We start from the raw sequence: 20,266 nt of genomic DNA, 5'->3' as shown, positions 1-20,266 counted from the left end.
ACCACGATGTGCCTCCCAGCGCCGACCCCTTCAGTCTTTGGTGCCGGCTTCTTTGGTGCAGACTTTGAGCTCTATACCAGAGGCCAACTCGTTCGCTTGCTTCGCATTTGCCACATCTCCACCGGTGGCACTGCATCCGATGCCGCTTTGGTAAAGTTTCCCGAAGCATACGACGCCTTGAACGTCCATCGTCGAGAACTTACACAGCTTGCTCTGCAAGTTGCTCTGCAAGTTGCTCTGCAAGTTGCTCTGCAAGTTGCTCTACAAGGAGTTTGTCAGCTCAGTAATGCTCAAATTCGGCATCTCTCGGCGGCACAAGGCGCGCGGAATGGGCAGCCCATACATACAGAGAAGCTTTACTCTACTCAGCGTGTTACAAAATCATCCAGCACTCAGCACGCCGCGCCGAGTACGTCTCCTCGCACATGGGGGTGGCAGGTTGTGGCACACGACTCAGGCTCAGGCTCATGATCAAATTTTGCTAGGCCATGCTGCGCAGTATCCGACATCACCAAATAGTGTGGAGGACGCTGGTCAGCAGGCTCTGTCGGAACTGGTAGTGTGCATCAAGTCTACGGGAATGAACAGAAATGGAACTCGCCACGAATCTAGGAGCGATCAAATTGGTTTGACGAGCCGGAACTCTACATACCGTCTCTACATCGCCCGAAATCCCGAGAAAGCGTGGCTACATCTTTCGACTGGGCTATGCACGAGTACCACGGCGGCTATAGCCCTCTACGAACGAACCATCGCTGCACTCCTTTACACCTCGGGATGATCTCCATCTACTCAAGATCGAGCAGCACTGCCGGTTGCAGGCATTTGAGGGGCGGAAGGTGGTTTGGGGAGAACTCGCTGGACAGAACTCGCTGGACAGATCGCCACAATGCCTCGCAGCGATATGTTTCAAATCCATGTGCTAGACGAGGAGGAAAGACGAAGCGGGACAATTCTGCACATCCGCATGTGCAACAGACTCTTGAGGACAGACGTAAGTTCGATGACTTCTTAGCAGATCGAGACTAAAATCCATGAACCTGAGGCTGAAAGACACCTGTTCGACTTTCGTTCAATCGAGATACCCATCACCTGTGGCAACATTCCCAAGCCCACGGACGCCGTAGGGACGTCCCGCCATAACACTGTCACTCTTGCGCATAGCCGTTTCGATGAGGACGTCCTCTTCGGATGTTTGGCTTATCCAAACGCCGTCACAAGGACCCTATACTCTTGCCTCATGGGAAACTCTTCATTCGCCGAGGCCTTGGACCGCATTGACGCTCCATCACATAATCTCAGGCATCCTAAAGTTCGAGTGAATACTTTCCGGAGCTCCTCCGACAAAGCGTTGCGTCTGCAGCGGAAGTGGTTTCATTGGAGTGACGGGAAGTTGAAGGAGCAGAGAGACACTATGAGAAAGCCGAAACTGGATGTATGGTTTCCTGAACGGGCCTGGTGGAGATGATGCTCAGTCGGAGCAGACATGGCAAGGAGGCAAGGAATTCTCCCTTTGGGCAAGCTGTGTGCCTGACATAGCTGCCGCGGACCAGTCAACCAAATGATGGGCCTCGTTACTCAACTGGAACTTTCTTTCACCTTACGCTTCCGTATGTCCACGAGCACAATCACCAAACCCGACTCCCGCATCTTCGCTCGACCTCCAGCTACAAGAAGTTCGAACGAGTTGCTTCCGTGCTCAAAGCCCATGAGCTTTTCCTCGCGCCCACACTTGGAAAAAGTGAACGGTCCATGCCTGCCTCAACTTCCGCTACGCTGCCTCTTCTCTCCGGGCTGAGTCTGTGCCTCCTTCGCCTTCTCCAACTGCATTCGCTGCTCTTTTACTGCTGTCTCTAGAAACGGATGTCGCAGCGCGCTATCGGCGTCAAGCCTCATCGTTGGGTAAGGCTCCAGCATTTGACTTATAAGGAATTCTGGGGAAAGTCGATCTGAACATCGAAGTCGTGCAATGGCGGATTTGAACCTTTGGTATTCTCCTCCGTGTTTATTGAGAAAAGGGTTGGGGTTACGGGTCCATTCCACATCTTGATGGTGAGACGGAGGTCGATGTAAGAGGTCGAGCGCTACGACTCCGAGCGAGAAGATGTCGACCTTTGAATCGTACTTAGGCGAGGCAGGAGATGGGCAAAATGCGGCATTCTCCAGCTCTGGTGCGAGGTAGCCGAGAGTGCCGAGAGTGCCGGGCCGAGGAACGCAAGCATCTGGTGAGGTTTTGGGGTTGATGGCTTGGGCCAAGTCTAGGAGGACGATGCGGAAAGGATGACTTCGAACCCCGATGTTGCTAGGTTTGATATCGCGATGGATCCAGCCGATGGAGTGAAGCCACTGTACGGCCAAAAGACATTGAGCAATGGCCGTAGGCACATCGAGGTAGCTTTGGGTGCCAAAAGCATAACTGTGAAGATCACTGTCTGCCAGTGGAGAGAAGACCAAGTGGACAGTATCGCGCTGATCAATGGGAAGCTCAAGTATTGGAGGAACCTCATCATGCAGTCTGAGGACAAAGTCGGCCACAGAGGGTGGCGCAGGCATAGCAGAAGTAATGTTGCGGTAGATGGCTGCCTCGTCAGCAACGGCGTTAGCACTTCGTTGATCGAGCCGCTTGCATGTCTTGATGGCAACGGCAGTGTTCGTTTTATCATCGACGCCGCCGAAAATAGTCGTTCGTCCGTCATTTATGGATTGGAGGCCGCCAACGCCAACAACAGCGAGAACCCTGTACCTACCGGCAAGAATGTCGACGTGCTTTGGCGTAGCGCACAAGTACTTGTGAGGATGGATGTCCAAGTCGAGTCCATGAGCCCAATGTTGCAGGTGCTGGCGGAAAGCGGAATCTTCGTCACGGCGGCGAGCCGACTGGAATGTGAAACTCATATCTGCGATCCCAATGTTGTGGCTTTCAGCATGTAATGTACGTTTCTCACCTTCGGGCAAGGTGACTCCGTCCAGTGTGACGCCTTTACGCAGTGCGTAGAGCTGAAGTTGACCACTCGGGTCATATCTGAAGGAGGCGTGGACAAGGCGAACCATAGTAGGACTGTTCGGCTTGAGCGGCAGGTCTGCTTTGTCGTCATCACGGCCCAAGACCCAGCCAAGTTTGGGGTCTCTAATCACATGCGCCAGCGACACGAGCCAAGAACACGAGTTCACGATAGCGTTGAAGTCCGGGGCGTGCGAGACAATTGATGGAGATGACGGCTGGGCAGAAGGCACACTGAGTTCGTTGTCCTGGCCCGCGGCGAAGCTGCTCGGCACGGAAAGCGGTGAGGAGTCGCGAAGCCCAAGAGCAGACGCGGCGCTTTGCGGCGGATCGAATTGGATGAACTGACGGGCATGTTCGTAAGACTTGAGGAGAGGCTGGCTAGTCACGACTTCGGTCAGCCTACGCATGGACGCCAGCGCAGCGTAGTTGGCAGCCCTGAGAGTGAAGACGTTCAAAGCTGTACTTGTTGGAGCGTCGGCAGCCTGGGAGTCTCTGGCCGCATCTGCATCCGCGCTCGCATTGACATTATTCACATCCGCATAGGTAGCCGCAAGGCGCGAGCTGAAAGACTGCGTGTCACCACCACAGTCCGCAAGTTGCGCGAAAGGGTCAAAGTCCGCTCCTGCATCTGCATCTGCCTCTGCCTCTCGATTGAGCATGATTCAGTTGGTCGGCAGTACCTCAAGACGTGTGTGCAGGTGTTTGGGGTCTGTGCAGGTGTTGTGGTGTGTTTGTGGTGTTGTGCAGCTGTGGTGTATACTCGCGAGACGTGTCGAGTCACGAAGTCAACTCGGCTGTTCCCATGCGGCCCGCTCCGAACTCCGAGCATCTGTCGTTGCCTGCCTGCATCTTCCGATAAGCATAACACCAACCATCAACTTTGTGACGAGCACCACGAGCACCCAGTGACCTCCAGTAGCAGCGCCGCGCCAACATCATGTCGACAAGCACTATGAGCGCCGGTCACCGCGCCTCACCCACCACCGCCAGAGCGACCGCCTGTCGAAAGCGCCGTCGAAGCTGCTCTCCTACTCCCACTCTCACCCCACCGCTGTCCCCGGCAATCCTCAAATCTGGCCACCAGGACAGCTCGCGACCGCTTAAGCGTATGCGCGCACGAGCTGATTACCCAAGCGAGATCTTTGTCGACACTCCTGCCGCCACACCCTCTGTCCACACTGCCACGGCTACCACACTACCAACCAGGACAGACGCTTCACCACTCACTCCACCACCGCTTTCCCGTTCGCCTCCTCCTCCTCCGCCTCTTTCTAGCGGCAGTCTCGAGCACGCAGCTTTTGCTGCAAACAATCCCAACTTCGGCGAACTCGTTATGGACGCCTACATTGCCAACATGCGCCGACACAAGCAGCAGGACGCCGCCTTCGCGCGCATTCAACATTCTTGTCGTGTGACAAAATACGGCGCCGAGCTAGCCAAAGCCTATACTCCGGGTTCGACGCCGCCGTCCGCGCGAGAGAAATATCGAGAATGGATGATGGAGGAGAGATACACAGGCTCATTTACCCCTTCTCGGCGTCTGGACCATGTCCAATCATCCGACGACGACAACGGCGCTCAAACGCCTGCGTCGGATGTTGTTGACTCGCCGCCCGCACATGTAGTGGAAGATGAAGAGGAAGGACATAGGGAGGAGCAATCGCACACGCTCGCTGCCAAATCTGTCTGTGCGAGCGCCCGCAGGAATTGCAACAGCAAAAGCGACCTGGACGCTTTGTCGCGGTGCAGCGGTAGTGGAAAGCTGACATTGGATGTCGACAAAGAGGTGCATTAGGGAGGGATAGGTATGAGGAGAGGATTGTTGCCAAGCGTACATGAATTTGACAGGCTGGTTGAGTTGTTGCTTGCTCTTCCCGTTTGCTGCTGCTGGGGCTGGTTCTGTGTGAAGAAGCTGCGGGTATCACTTCGGCTGCCGGCCGCATATCTCGTTACTGCTCTACGACTGTACCTGGAATCCAAGTAGAACTGTACTGCTATGCCTCACGTTGGCACGACGCATATGGCTGCGGTTGTAGACAGCCGCTATCGAGCTGTGGAACATTGCCTTGGCCGTCTGGACGTTGGGGCGATTCATTCTCCTTCTGCATTTTGGGAGTCACCGTCTCTTGGGGCAAGACGCAGTAGGTGTTTGATGGCAAGCACGACGGTTTTGACGTCTACGCTGCTCGTGGACGACCGAATCGTAAAGGTTGAACGTGCTGCAAAGAAAGATGTGTTGATGAATGTAAAGAACTTGCGCACGGTCCAAGCTGCGAACGTAATTGACACTTGCAGCTTGGACCGTGCGCGTCAGCTTCGGCACCCTCTGTGCCGGTCAGGCCTCGGCTTCAACAATGTGTCACCAACGCTCACCTGCAAGCAAGATGGGCAAGATGGAAGTCAGCGAACACGAACGGGAACCCCATCGCAAACGAACGCGACACCACTATACACAGCGTCTCTCACCACTCGTGTCCGATGACCACCATAACTCCAGTTACTCCGACAGCCATCGTGACGGCGACGTTTCGAGGCGAAGCACGCGCCCGCGCCCGCGCCCGCCTAGCGCCAGCGCCATTGAAGATGCAAAAGCTTTGGCGGTCCGCCAGCATAATCGAGAAGCAGAGTCACTGGGCTTTGGACATCAGACTGCAGCATGGCTCAACGATTTGTTTGTCGTGCACCACGAACGGAGCTCCATGGAAAACTTCGCTCGGCTGCGAGATAGACTCTTGGAAACGCACGAGGATCTGCTGATACGCCTGAACGCTCTGCGTGAGGTCGTCAAAGTTCATTTCCCTCGCGTCGACGATGACCCGGCGTGGGCATCGGTTCGTGAAATCATTCAGCGCCAGGATTTGAAGCCTGGCGAAAGAACGCGGAGGCGTAATCTGGCTATCATTACCGCCTTGTGGGGCCAGCAGGTCATCATGGCCTACGGAATTCAGCGACTTGGCCAAAGGCCTATGTCCAACGCCCAGACGTGTGCGATCAGGTGTCCAGACTTCAAGGATTTCGTGCCATTTGTGAACGCAGCTCTCCTCGCCCGGCATCGAAAAGCTGTCCAGTCGGCCAAATACACTCGCATCTCCGACGAGGACCGCATTACAGCACAGGATGTGCACGCCGCTCATGACCTTTTAGTTGGGCGTGGCGACAATGGCCTACCGGCGGTGGAAGATGATCAAAAGTCTTGGACTTCTAGTCAACTCGGCGATTTCCCGGTTGGGGGAAAGCTGTTGCGGGAGTGGCAACCGCGTGTACAGCTGTGGCTGTTGACCACCGACTCTTACGGGGTTCTTACACCTCGAGTATCGCTGTCGCCAATCAACGGAGGAGCACTCCCGGCCAGTGTTAATGACAATGCCAATGCCCGGATCAATTCGGCCTCGTCGCTGCCATCGCGTGCTTCAGTCAAGATACCTCCAGAGGGCACCGCGCAGCCGCCCTCGCACAAACATTCGCCTCCTTCGAAAAACAAGCCCAGCGGACATCACACCAGCAGTCCTTCTTCGGAGACAACTGCATCAAACCCACCATTTCCCCCGCTTCCGCTGCCTGATACTAGTCCCGAGGAGCCTACTGATGCTCTCCCATCAGAATCACCGCCTCCTCGTGACGATCAGGCCGCATCGAATCTGCACTCCTCTTCTCTCCCTGTACATGAGTCCGAGCTACATATCTCTGGTGGACCTGTCGTTACGCAAGTGCTGACTATTGAAGAAGTCTTGCACAACAAATACCACAAAGAACTCCAACAGTATTGCAGCGAGATTCATTCTCATTCGGCCCGAAGTGCTCAGCACGATATGCGGGCACAATGGTTGACACCGAGGACACGTTATGCCAAGATACACGGCTCTCTACCAACATTGAGTGGTGGCTCGGGCCTCGAGATGGCAGATGTGCTGTATTATACGTCGCAAGACTTCATTCGTGAAGCGGAGAACGGCATGGTTTTCAAAAAGCCAGTCGTTATCAAGGAAGCTTTTATGGATACCGCATACCACAGCATCGAAAATTTCAAGAGCTTGCTACTGGATTCATATAAAGGCAAGAAGCTGGACGTTCGGGGGTTGGCGGAGAGTCAGCCCATCCCTACTCCTGCCCAAAAGATTTTCAGAGATGTTAGTGACATTGAGACAGGCTACAATGCGCTCAACCTTCGAGATATCGCCAAGGCGCAGCGGCCGCTGTTCACCCTAATGGGTAGATTTCGGCTTCTTGATAAACTCGTTGAGAACGTAAAACTTCACACTGGGAAGGATGTGAAGTCGGTTCCGATCGACGTCGCCAGCTGCATATCCTTCAACATTCTTGGGATGAAAGGCGCCTTTTCCGGGGCTCATCTGGATGCACTGGCAGGCACCTGGGTCAGAAACCTTGATGGTGTGAAGCTGTGGATGATAGTTCCGCCTAGTGTAGTGGACGATGAGTTCAGTATTCGCGGCGACTTGTGGAGTCCGGGTGGCGAGGAGAGGCTCATTATCCTCGAGCAGGATGATATACTTCTGATGCCGCCTGGAACACCTGTCCTCCACGCTGTTCATTCCCTCCGTCCTACTCTAATGAGTGGTGGAATGCTGTGGGACGACTTGACTATCATTCCCACCCTCCAGCTGCTCTTCAAAATCGGGGAGCACCAAAACATGACCAACGAGGATATCGGATACCAACTTGCTGATGTTATCGATGCTTTGGAGAGACTTGTGAAAGCAGGAACCGCTCGATTCCGCGGGCCACTCTCGCACCAGGCATTTCTTTCTGCCTTCAACAATGCTCTGCGACAGCTAAGGTCACTGGGGTGCGACTGCGCCTACTCTCACTCGGACTGTTTGTGTGCTCGCGCATCACGGCGATGTACTTCGTTGTGCTCCGGACATCCTCGCTTGCCGCCCGATCCTTCTTCTTCTTCGGACAGAGTCGCATCTAAATTCCACTGTATGCGTGCGGATGCGGATCTTCGAGAGCTGGGGTGCTCTGTATGCAAGGAGAAATAATTCCCTGGTAGTTGTAATACGTATAGTATCGAGTAGCGTAGCTGGGTTAGAAAAGTGTATTAGATATAAGAAAACATTGCTCGCATCCTAGTAGATACTTTTAAGAGCTATAGATATATATACCTTATAGAGCTAATAGGATACCTAGATCGTCTATATAGAGCGCGTTTAGGAAGTATATCGTCGAACTATATATCCGAATTTTACTAAGTAGGGTAAGAAATTTTAAATAATAGTAGTATATCCCTTATAGAAGGAGTTACTTTTTATAGTATAGTATATAGAGAGTATAGATAATAGTATAGGATAGGGTTTAAGACGATCTAAGGCCTTCTACTATTTATAAGTAGAATATAGTTCTTATATTACTTGCTTTTTCTCTATTATAGTAAATATTTATAAAAAATACTAGAATCGATATATTTATAGAAATAGTATAGTAGGTACTATACCTAATACTACCTATATAGAAAGTAATATAAATTACTTTAGTATAACTAATAGATTAATAGGTATATTAGAGATAGCCTGTTTTAATTCTATTTAAATATATATAATAAAGTATATATACATTTTTCTATAGCTTTCTATTATAGTCTTAGTAGATTCTAGGCGTATAATAATAATACTATAGAACTCTAATAAAACTAAAATACTAGAACTAAAATCTACTGCTATTTAGTACTATTCTAAATTATATTCCTTATAGTACTATTATAACTAGACTAGAGTATAGCTACTATTTATAAGTTTTTAGTATTTTTAATAGATACTAAACACTTATTTTAAATAAAAGATATAAACAATATAGTCTATAATTAATCTAATTAATCTAGACCCCCCTAAATTGAATTATATTACTAAGACCTCTAGATTGGATTGAATTAGATTGCTTTAATAGGGGCTAGATTAGATTAGATTAGATTGCTAAATTAGTTAGACTAGGCGAGATTAGATTAGATTAAGTTACTAATCCTACCTAATTTAGCCTTTTAGCCCCGGAATTGAATGCTTTAGAAAGGGCTAGATTAAATTAGATTGCTTTATAAAGGGGCTAGATTAAATTGAATTAGATTGCTTAGTTAGTAAGAATAAGCTAGATTAGATTAGATAGAATTGCTAAGCTAATCTAGATTACAATCCTAGATTGATTATAGACTATACTAGATATAAAATAGTTTTAGATAATAGAGGAAATAGCTATCTTTAAAGTAAGTAAGTTTATAATAGAAGATTATCTAATTAACTATAGAGTAAACCCTATAGCTTAGTAGCTAGTATTAGCTAGTAACTAGCCCTATACCTATAGGCTAGGGTTTAAGCCTATAAAAGAGGCCTCCTTCTATATAATAGATAGATTAATCAACCTCGTATAGTATACTATTTATATTACACTTCTATAGTACCGATATTATAGGGCTCTAGTTACTAGCCTAAGCGATATGTTTGTTATCCTATCTTGCTTAATATAGCTGCCTATATTGTTATAAAATATATTACCCTTAGTTACCTATACTATTACTACCTATAGTAGTAGTAGTATTAGTTTCCGTCCTTTATTAGAGCCGAAGGTAGGGCTATCTCTTTATATCTAATAGGTATAGGTATATTTGTAAAGGGCTACGCCCTAGGTAGAAAGCGCTAGCCTTAGGTATTCGGCCTACGCGACTCTAACCTACTACTTAGCGCTTAGCGTACCGTACAAAACCATTCGGATTTCTATAGATAGACTTAGCTCTTTATCGAACCTATTAAGTCTTATATCTAGTATCTACGTACGCGTTGCTTACCCGTAATATTAGGTTCGATCTTTATTATAGGAAACGCTAAGGTTTACTAGGAACCCGAGTAAGAAGGCTAGGGGAACGCTGCCCCTACTACGCTAGAGATAACTAGGGATGAGATTTATCGCGCCTTCGAGAGTCTCTATACTAGGTAATAGACAATAGAAGCCTAGCTATAAGCTACGCGCTCTACGCTCTAATAGGCGGAAGTATCTCGCTAGGCCGGGTCTACCGAAACTAGTACGACGCGAGACTAGTCTACGAACGAGATCCTAAAAGGACTCCTAGAAACCCTCTCGGCTACCGGCTAAAATGTTACGGCGTTACGCGAATAGAAGCTACTATCGTAGGAGGGAAAAGCTAAGACGTTTCGGGACTACCTACTACGACTAAGAAGTTCGTACTAAGTTCGTTCTAGGTTGAAACCGAAGCTCTCCGAAGATTACTACTAGGATACTATCTACGATACCCTACCGGCGAAGGAATGCGCTAGAATACGCTACTTCTAGGAAAGAGGAAGCCTTACGAAAGGAAAGGACCCCGAGGCTTTCTTCTAGTAACTCGAGGACGTATTTACGGATAATAACGAAGCCGCTAAGGCGCTAGAGCAACTCTAAGCCTTAAGGCATACTTAGGGACAACCCTAGTACGACTACTAGCTAGAATTCGACGGCCTCCTACTAAGCGTAGGCAGAGACCGCTAGACCGACGATATAAAAATCGGATACTTAAAGAATACCTTCTCGAACGCGGCTAAGACTTATACCGCCGCCGTACTAAAGATTAAGGATTACTACCTCTATATAGAGGAAGTCGAGCGAATTATAACGAACCTCGAATCGACGGACTAGTTTAAATAGGCTACGAAACACTAGTAAGAAAGGAAGAAGGAGACTGCGAGCCCTTCGGTAGTTATCCTACCCTATACGGCTCCCGCGGCGAACCCGAAGGTCGACTCCGATAGGGACGTAGTTATAAACCCCGCCTAAACGAACGCCTTCTATAAGAAGAACCGCGGAGGTTAGTAAGGAATAGTAGGGAAGCCTAGGGCTAAATAGGTCGACTCTATAGAGAGAGAGAAACGTAAGGAGAAAAGGCTCTACTTCCGCTATAGAGCGAGCGGATACTATATTCGCGACTACCCGTACGTACCGCCGGTTTAACCTACTAAGATTAGCGTTACCTCCGTATAACCTATACTAGAAGACGCGGAGGATTAGTTAGACTTAAGCAGTTCCGACTTAGGAAAAGAGTAACTCTCGCTTAGAGTTAGGAGTCGAGAGTAGATAAAGTATAGGTAAGGAAATAGGAAGAAGTTAAAAAGGATATAAACGGGAACCTTATATATACCGATATAGTCCTCGAAAATAACGTCGGAACTTCTACTCTTATCGACGAAGGATACTAGTACTACGCTACGATTAATACGGGCCTAGCTAAAGGCCTCGGGCTTAGCTATATTAGCCGAGAGTTCCGAGAAGTAAAAGGAGCGTCGTCTACGATATAGGACGCGAAGATTGTCGGAGTCGTCGCCTTCTAGATAGAAATTAATAGGTTCCGGTAGACGGTATACGCTTACGTCGTACCGGGATTAGCCTTCCCCCTTATCCTAGGGAACCTATAGAAGGCATATAATAAGGTTAGGACCGCGCCCGAAAAGCGTCGGTACTATTACGGGAGGGCCTAGTATTAGGTTAACGAAGGGCGTTACTACCGCGAATTCGATATAAGCGGGAATATCGCTATAATCGACGCTACTAGGAGCCTACTTACCGCTACAATTACCGAGGATATTAAAAAGGCCCTAAAAACGAAAGAATATCCGACGATCGAGGAGTTAAAGAAAAAGCTATCTCCGGAGGTTCGTAATATAGCCGCGCTATTTTGTTAAAAGGAAGCCGATAAGTTAGCGCCCTATCGCCCTAGTATCGACTATATAATAGAACTCCGTAAAAACCTAGACGGATTCTAGCCGTAGCTCCCCTAGGGCCCGCTCTATAGTATATCGAAATAGGAGCTCTTAGTCTTACAAAAGTTACTAGACGAACTCCTAAAGAAGGGATTTATTAGACCCGCGAACTCCGAAGCGGCGGCGCCTATATTGTTTATTAAGAAACCCGGCGGTAGGCTCCGGTTCTACTACGACTATAGGGCGCTTAACGCTCTAACGAAGCAAGACAGATATCCCCTTCTACTAATCCCGGATACTATAAGGAACCTAACGGAGGCCCGGTAGTTAACTAAGGTTAACGTAGTCTCGGCCTTTTATAAGATTAGAATAGTAAAAGGATACGAGTATAAGACGGCCTTCCGGACTAGGCTAGACTCGTTCGAATAGCTAGTATGCCTATTTAGTTTGTTTAAAGCCCCGGCTATATTTTAACGGTATATTAACACTCTCCTATAGGAGTATCTAGACGACTTCGCGTTAGCGTATACAGACGACGTAGTTATCCACTCGAGCGGGTCGAGGGAAGACTATTTCCGTAAGATAAGGGCGGTTCTTAAGAAGCTTTAGGACGGGGGCCTTTACCTCGATATTAAAAAGAGCGAATTCGCCTAGAAAAAGATTAAGTACCTAGGATTTATCGTCTATACCGACGGAGGAGGAGCACTAGCCGACCTCGAAAAGGTAGAAGCTATACAAAAATAGGTAGTACCTAAGACCTAAAAGGAAGTTCGTCGTTTCTTAGGATTTACGAACTACTATTATATATTCGTACCGAACTATTCTAAGATCTCCGTACTATTAACCGCGCTTACCGGTAAGAGAACCCCGTTCTCCTAGAGAGAAGAATAGGACAAAGCGTTCGAGATACTAAAGGACAAATTCTACCGCGCCCTAGTACTTACCTAGTAGGACCCGTCCCTTCCTACCTTCCTTAAGACGGATTATAGCGGGTTCGCGATTAGAGGCGCCCTTATCTAAGAAAAGGCGGGGATCCGCCGACCGGTAGGCTTCTTTTCGAAGAAGCTAAATAAAGCGGAGATTAATTACGATATCTACGATAAGGAAATGCTCGTAGTCGTATCTAGTATTAAGTTTTAAGACTCCGAGCTAAAATTATATAGCCCCTTTACGATTTAGACGGACTATAAGAATCTAGAATACTTTATAGTAAAGCGCTAGCTATCCGAAAGACAGATCCGATAGTAGGAAGAACTAGCGAAGTACTAGTTTACCCTAGTCTACCGGCCGGGAATCGAAGCTATCCTACCGGATACCTTATCGAGGAGAGAATAAGATACGTTAGGCTAAGACGATAAGCTTTCGAGGTTCCGGAGATTCTTAGAGCCGGACCTCTCTCTAAACTAGCCGGAAAACGTCTAGATTTCTAGTACTACTATCTATAGCTTCCCGCGTATTATAAAGGCGAGCCCGTTATCCCTACTCGCGAACGAAACGGAGCCCGCGTAGCCTTCGCCGGAAAGCGCTAAACTATTCTAGGACCTAGAGATAAACGATATATAGAAGAGTATTATCGAGAAAGATACGGTATACTAGACGGTAGTACGGAAAGTCCGTAAGGGATATAGAATATTACAACCGGAAATTAAAGCAAAAATTTAGATCGGGGATTATATAATAGACCCTAAGGGGTTCCTTCGCTACCGCGGCAAGCTCTAGGTTCTAGGAGCCCTAGCGACGACGGAAACCGAATATAAAAATATAGGGGCCGAGGAACTATAGTAGGATATACTACGTACGAAGATTATCTAGTTAATCTACGACTCGCCGCTCTACGGCTACCCCGGCCGGGATTCTACTACTTCTATACTAGGTCGCGACTTTTACTAGCCGCTATAGTCGAAGCAGGTACGGCAATTCCTACGGAACTATAACTATTATAAACGTAATAAGGTATAGAGAGAATACAAACACGGCCTCCTAAAACTACTACCGGTACCCGACCGTTTCTTCTAGGAAATCTCGATAGACTTTATAACTAACCTACCGGAGTTAGATAGGAACCGGTATCTATAGGTAATTAAGGACCGCCTTAGTAAGTAGATCGCCCTTATCGGTACTCCCTCTATAAAAGTAGAGGAATACGTAGTTTTGTTTCTAAAATACTAGGTTAGGCATTACGGACTACCTCGTACTATTACTAGCGATAGAGGTACGAATTAGATAAGCACTTTCTAGAGGGAGATATATCGACTACCTAGCGTAAAGTAGAGGTTAAGCTCCGCCTACTACCTATAAACCGACGGGGGTCCGGAGCGCGTAAACTAAGATATATAAGCTTACCTACGGAACTATATTAACTAGATATAGTCCGACTAGAACTAATAGCTTCCTACGGTAGAACTAGCGTTTAACGGGAGACACTAAGCGGGGTTAGGAATAAGCTCTTTCTTCGCGACTTATAGTTACGAATCTACCTCCCCTATTATATTAGAAGAGGACCTAGCTATCGATAGACGGCTAACTACGGCGAAACAGGCGGAGGAGTTCGTAGATAAGATTAAAAAGATCTTAGATCTATACTAAGTACAAATAGCGGAAGCTATATAGAAATAAGAGGATAGCGCGAATAAGACTAGAACTCTAGCGCCGGTATATCGTATCGGAGATAAGGTCTAGCTCGACCTAAGGAATTACTAGACCGGTAGACTAAAGAAGAGCCTCGACTCGAAGTACGCTAAGTATACGGTAGAAGAGGTATTGTCGCCTATCTTAGTATAACTCTTAGGGATACCTAGTAATATTTACCCGGTATTCTATACCGACCTTCTAAGACTTACGAGCCGGGACCCCCTTCTAGGGCAGGTAACCGACGACGAATAGCTAGACCCTATCTTATTCGAGACGTATAAAGAGTAGTAGGTCGAAGAAATCCTATATATCTAGAAAAAGAAGCGGGGCCGAGGGCGAGAAGTACTCGTAAAATAGAGCGGGTACTATAAACCTACGTAGGAACCCCTAGACTATATCGCGGATACCTCTACGCTAGACGACTTCGAAGCGAAATATAGACAAATCGAGGAAAACGACGGGCCTCTAGGAGATTAGGAGAAGAGAGGAAAACGGAAGAAATAACGCGGTAACCTAGAGTTTTTTCCGCGAAGTAACGGGTTTATAGATTCTAGGGACTTTTGCTAACTTCTAGAGTTTGGATTTTCTTACTAACTTATTAGACTTAGGTTTACTAGAACACTAGAGAAGAGAAACATAATTTAGAGTTAAGAAGAATTTCATTTAGGTATTTATAAGTAAGTATCGGGTCTCCGCCCGAAACTAGAAGGTTACCTTAGGACTATAATAAAAATAATAATAATATATCCGAAACTACCTAGAGCCTACTAGAAAACCTACGGAAACCTTTACTCCTCTAGCGGACCTAGACGATTATTACCGAGGTAGAGGGCAGTCGGAACGCTACTAAAAAAGAGAGGTTAGCGAGAGAAAGTCGAAGGGTAGCGAGGAACTTACGTCTAAGTCTATTAAGCTACGATATTAGCGACGGTATTCGTTACCTCCGAGGCGATAGCGCTAAAACAAACGGTTAGCGAGGGTTTTATCGCGGGAAACGGGGAATCTTACTTAGATAACAACCCCTACGGCTAAAGAGACTTAAGAGCTTTCTATACCTTAAGAACCTTAAGAAGCTCGGAGTACTTCTCGGCGACATTAGCGTAGGTCGCGCGGATATAGCTAGCGTAGGCTACGTAGGCTATTTAAGGACTAAATAGTTAGCGAGAGATTCGGTACGGGAATCGCGATAACTTATAGTAGGGCGTAAGCAATTCTCTTACGAGCGCAATTAGCGTAAGCCCTCGAGCTAGCGGGCTTAAGAAAAGTTAGCAGACTCCGCGACAAATCGGACGGGAACCTTATAGATTAGTCGGCGTAGTCTTCGCTAGAGTTATAGTAACTAACGTAGTAAATTCGACGAGCTATCTAGGACAAGTTAATTTTACGAAGGGAACCGAGGAGGAAGGGGAGGGACTTACGGTATTAGTAGTCGTAGTAGTAGTAGTAGAGGTATATATAAAGAAAAGAAGAAGAAGAAGAAGAAGAGGGAAATATTAATACTCCTAGAAAGCGACGCTAAAGTAAAGGTCGCGAAAGTAAAGGAAAGCGCGATTATAAGTAAAGCGTTTAAAAGCGCAGTTACGGCGCGTTCTAGAAGGCGGTAAGCAGGTAAAAGAGCGCGGTTTAGCAGTCGCGAAGAAAGTTATAGTCGTTAAAACCCTAGGTACGGCAACCCCGACCGGAAAGTAGCGGAAACCCCGATCGTAAAGGAGGAAACTACGAGCGCGTTACTCTAGGGAAGCTTAGATAGGTATAGATCTAACGGATGAAGTAATAGCGATAGAAACTACGGAGGGCATTCTATCCCTGCTAAGGAAGGGGAGGAGGACGGGGGTAATATAAAGGGCTATGCCCTAGGTAGAAAGCGCTAGCCTTAGGCATTCGGCCTACGCGACTCTAACCTACTACTTAGCGCTTAGCGTACTATACAAAACTATTCGGATTCACGTAGATAGACTTAGCTCTTTATCGAACCTATTAAGTCTTATATCTAGTATCTGCGTACGCGTTACTTACCCGTAATAATATTAAAGGTAGTCTTAGGGCACGAATAGCTATAACTAAAGCGAGGGTACGATAAAAGCCTACGATATAGACGATATAGAAGTATCTTAAGGGGCTATTATAATAAGCAAAGAACCTCTTAACGAGGGCATCTCTTTAACCCTAAAAAGCTATAAACCCTTAGGACTATTATAAATTAGGGCCTAGTCTACGACTATAGCTAGTTTCTAAGGACTTAGCTCCGGGTCGAAGACCTATTTACTATTTAGTACCGCTTACTCGAGATAAGCTACTACCTACCGGCCCGGTTATAAGATAGTAACGCGGACTAGTAGCCTAAAGAGAAGATAGATTAATTACCTATTAACCTTACTAGGTCCCGCTAAGACTATCGATAGATAGTAACTTCTAGACTATAGGTTAGATAACTAGAGAGTCCTACCTATTAATTAGGTAGATTGCTCCCCGATTCGTAGCCTCGCTTAGATAGTACTTAGCCTTCTACTAAGAAAAGAAGGCCCCTACCCCCCTACCTAGGTAAGGGAGATAATAATAGTTAGTAAGGGAGCTAGTCTCTAGGATCTAGGAGTAAATAGAGGTTATAGTTCCTTCCTCCGAGCGGCTTTTTATTAAATATTACTAAATTAAGCTCCTAGTAATATCTAGGCGACTACTAGGAGGCTAAAGCCTAATACTACCCTAGAGGTATTATTAGGGGAAAATAGCCTAGTATACTACTTTCTCGTATAGCAATATAGAAACAAACCTACTAACTATACTAAAAACACTTTTATATAGTATTTTACTTTAACTCTTTTATTATAATAACCGAATAAGCTTAAGCGAAGACGAGTATTACGGATTAGTAGAATCCTCTAACTCCGATACCCCCCCTAATCCTATTAACGAGGAAATTAGGCGTCGACTAGTTATTATAAGCGCTATTAACCTAGGAGAGGCTACTAGGCCTTCTACGCTAGAGGTACTCTATAATATTATTATAAAGACAATCGAGAAGTAGACTAAGTTTCTCTATTAGAATAGGCGCCGCCTACTAGAGCTAGGAAGCGGTAGAAACCTCTTATTCGAAGGGTAGAACGCTATAGTATTTATAAAGCGCTTTAAGGACGCTTTAATCGAGTACGAACTCGATAGTAAGTCTAACTAGTATAAGATTAGGTCCCTTACGAGGACTACTATTACTAAGCTTTACCGAATCCTTACAACCCTAGTTAGCTACCTAGAAAAGGACGATAAGTCTAATACTAACTAGGAGACTATTAAAAAGGCCTTTCTAAGGAAATATCGGGAACGCGATAGCCGTCGTATTAAAGGTAGTCGCGCGTAGCTCGAGGCCCTCTATTTAACGAGGCGTACTAAGGATAACGACCTAAGGGAGTATATCCGCGAGTTTGTTAAGTTAGCGGATAGTATCGACTAGTAGGATCTCGAGAATTCGTAGAGAATAAGGCTACTCTTTTAGGGGTTACTATAGCCTATAGCTTAGCGTATCTTCCGCTACTATAAGCTTAGCGAGGCCGATCCTAAGAGCTTTAGGAAGTACAAAGAGGTCCTAGAGTGTATTAAGGCCGATATCGATAGCTCCGCCGATATAAGGAAGTTTATTTACGGCGAAGATAGGAATAACCTAGTATAGGTTAGAAACTTCTCCTTTAGAATTAATAAAGGTACTAAGTTCCTCCTAAAATCGCAAAACAGTCCTAAGCCTATAACTCCTACTGTTACTAAACACTCTTAGGATATAGTAGACTTAGCTAAATCCCTAGCCTAGCTTAACCTTAATACGGAAGTATTATAGCGAGTTAGGGAGATTATTAATACTAGTATACTAAGGGAGGTGCTACTAGTCTAGTAGTTCCCCGACCCTAACTATCCTAAAGCTCCTTTAGTTAATATTTACGCTATATAGAAGATCTATTCTAACTTAGATAGCAAGTGCTAGATATACGGCGGTTTTAAATATATCTAATTAGACTATCCTATCTAGAAAGAGCTTCTTAATAGGAAGCTCGTTATATAAGTAAATAGCCGGTTCTGTTGTACCGATACTAGCGACAAGATAGACTTCGAATAGGATCGTAGAGTACTAAAGCTACCTTAACTTAGGACCCTTCTAGAGAACAAGTATAGCGGCAAGATCGAGTTTAAGGAGACTAGAATTAGTATCCTCGCCGCTATTACTAAACGAGAGACTAAGAAGGTTATAGCAAAGTAGGTTAAGGAGCGAAGTAGTAATAGTACTGCTAAGGCCGTTAAAGTTAACTTTAGTTCTTAGGACTAGGACTTAGTCGCTAACGTATACGCGGTTACTAAGAATAGTATAGGTGCCTACGCTACTACGAGGTCCTAAACCTAGTCCTAAGGTAGAGGTAAGAGCCTACAGAATCCTACTCGCCCTAGTGTAGGTGCCCCTACTAGGATACTTAAGAATAAGGCTACCGATAAGGCTAAATAATAGTAAGAGTTAACCGCTAAGACTAAGACTCTCTAGTAGACCCCGTAGTAGTTCGGAAACCGAACTACTAAACGTATATAGTTTAGTTTCTTAGCGGCGAACTAGCTCCCTAGTTCCGGTTTAGTTTTTTCGAACTATATAGATTCCTAGTTTAAACTAGAGACTATATTAGTTTTACTATAAGGACACTCTTATTCGACTACCGGCTACGATTGCCGGCTATAATAGTAACTATATTATATTTACTACGCTCTTTTGCCGTTACTAGGGCGTAGTTGCCGTAGTTACGAAAGCTTACCTATATAACGTTACGTAGGCGGCAATAATTAGGGCTTCGCGATATTCTTATACCTTTTAACTTCTTCCTCTATACCTATACCGATAATAACTACTGTACGCTACGCCCCCGCCCCTTTTCCTTACAACAGTAAGAGAGAAGCGCGCCGCGTACTAAATAGAAGATAGAACTAAAGACCGCGAGTTTATTTTACCTAGGTATCTAACTAAAAAGCGTAAGACTAAAGAGAAGTACTCTATAAAGAAGAATTCTATACGAGACCGCGAGAGAAACGAGAAGATAGATAAGGATAAAAGAGCTAAGAATAAGAGAAAAAAGGCGCGAAATAAGGTATTCTATCGATAGCTAGCGCCTATAGAAAAAGGTAAAGGTTAGAATAAGAAGACAACCTAAGAGAAGGCTAAGAGGAGGAAAGAATTGCGGCTAGTTTTTAAGCGTAAAGTTCTAGTAGCGTAAGTTAATCTAGCTAGTAGCCGTAGCTAGCAGCTATAGCTAGTAGCCGTAGCCGGTAGCTATAGCCGGTATATTTTTCTTTAATACGTTAACTAATAGTATTTAGACATATAGCCGCTACCTCTATCGATACGACCGATAGTAACGGAGATATTTAGATAGCCGAGAACAATAATACTAGAGTTTAGGATACCGCAATAGAGCTTAATACTACGAATAAAGGAACTAAAAAAAGCGAGGAGATACTATACGTCGATCTAGTAACAGGTATAGTCTTAGGGCCTAACGCTATAGACGATAAGCGCTAGGAGTAGATCGAGTATAGTTAAAGAGACGAGATACTAGTAAAGGGCTAAGGTATAAGTCGTATTAATCTAGAAAATCATAGTTAAAGCTACTACGAAAAGCTAATAAGGATTAGAATCGAGACTAGTCGTCTTTATATCCTCGATATAGAGTAGAAGTTTCTTTATTAGTATTAGAGCGAAGCCCTTTCGTCTATAAAGGCAAAGTAGCTTACGATTAATACGATCGGGGCGAGGTATCTAGGGACGGTAGAAGTATTACTAAAGGAGGAAGAGGTATAGGTAATTATTCTATACTCGGTATATATAGCCGGCGTTCGTAGCCGGCAGATACTAATAGTTAAATAGAAAGCGTTTTACGAGGGTAGAGTACTACTACTATATAAAATCTTTACTAAGGCA

The 20,266-nt window shown here is 46.0% G+C and overlaps 4 protein-coding genes across 4 annotated transcripts; 3 read left to right on the top strand and 1 right to left on the bottom strand.

Annotated features, from left to right (window-relative positions):
• Positions 1-6: 6 nt before the first annotated feature.
• On the top strand, positions 7-781 carry MYCFIDRAFT_84783 (uncharacterized protein; the record flags this gene model as incomplete). The annotated part of the gene is made up of 2 exons (XM_007934429.1): positions 7-409; positions 486-781. The coding sequence occupies 2 exons, from the start codon at positions 7-9 to the stop codon at positions 779-781; spliced, it is 699 nt and encodes a 232-aa protein (XP_007932620.1).
• A 203-nt stretch (positions 782-984) lies between these two features.
• MYCFIDRAFT_212767 (uncharacterized protein) lies at positions 985-1,716 on the top strand. Its single transcript, XM_007934428.1, has one exon. It carries the CDS (start codon positions 1,241-1,243, stop codon positions 1,466-1,468), a length of 228 nt encoding a protein of 75 aa, XP_007932619.1. The 5' UTR covers positions 985-1,240; the 3' UTR covers positions 1,469-1,716.
• A 45-nt stretch (positions 1,717-1,761) lies between these two features.
• Positions 1,762-3,695, bottom strand: MYCFIDRAFT_217161 (uncharacterized protein; the record flags this gene model as incomplete). The annotated part of the gene is made up of 1 exon (XM_007934427.1): positions 1,762-3,695. The coding sequence occupies exon 1, from the start codon at positions 3,661-3,663 to the stop codon at positions 1,762-1,764; it is 1,902 nt and encodes a 633-aa protein (XP_007932618.1). The 5' UTR covers positions 3,664-3,695.
• A 188-nt stretch (positions 3,696-3,883) lies between these two features.
• Positions 3,884-5,082, top strand: MYCFIDRAFT_212766 (uncharacterized protein). Its single transcript, XM_007934426.1, has one exon. The coding sequence runs from the start codon at positions 3,942-3,944 to the stop codon at positions 4,797-4,799; it is 858 nt and encodes a 285-aa protein (XP_007932617.1). The 5' UTR covers positions 3,884-3,941; the 3' UTR covers positions 4,800-5,082.
• The last annotated feature ends 15,184 nt before the right edge of the window (positions 5,083-20,266 follow it).

Source organism: Pseudocercospora fijiensis, assembly GCF_000340215.1.
Source record: "Pseudocercospora fijiensis CIRAD86 unplaced genomic scaffold MYCFIscaffold_21, whole genome shotgun sequence".
Taxonomy (NCBI): domain Eukaryota; kingdom Fungi; phylum Ascomycota; class Dothideomycetes; order Mycosphaerellales; family Mycosphaerellaceae; genus Pseudocercospora; species Pseudocercospora fijiensis.
Note: the sequence above shows the minus strand (reverse complement) of the source record. Positions and strands in the feature narration are given on the sequence as shown.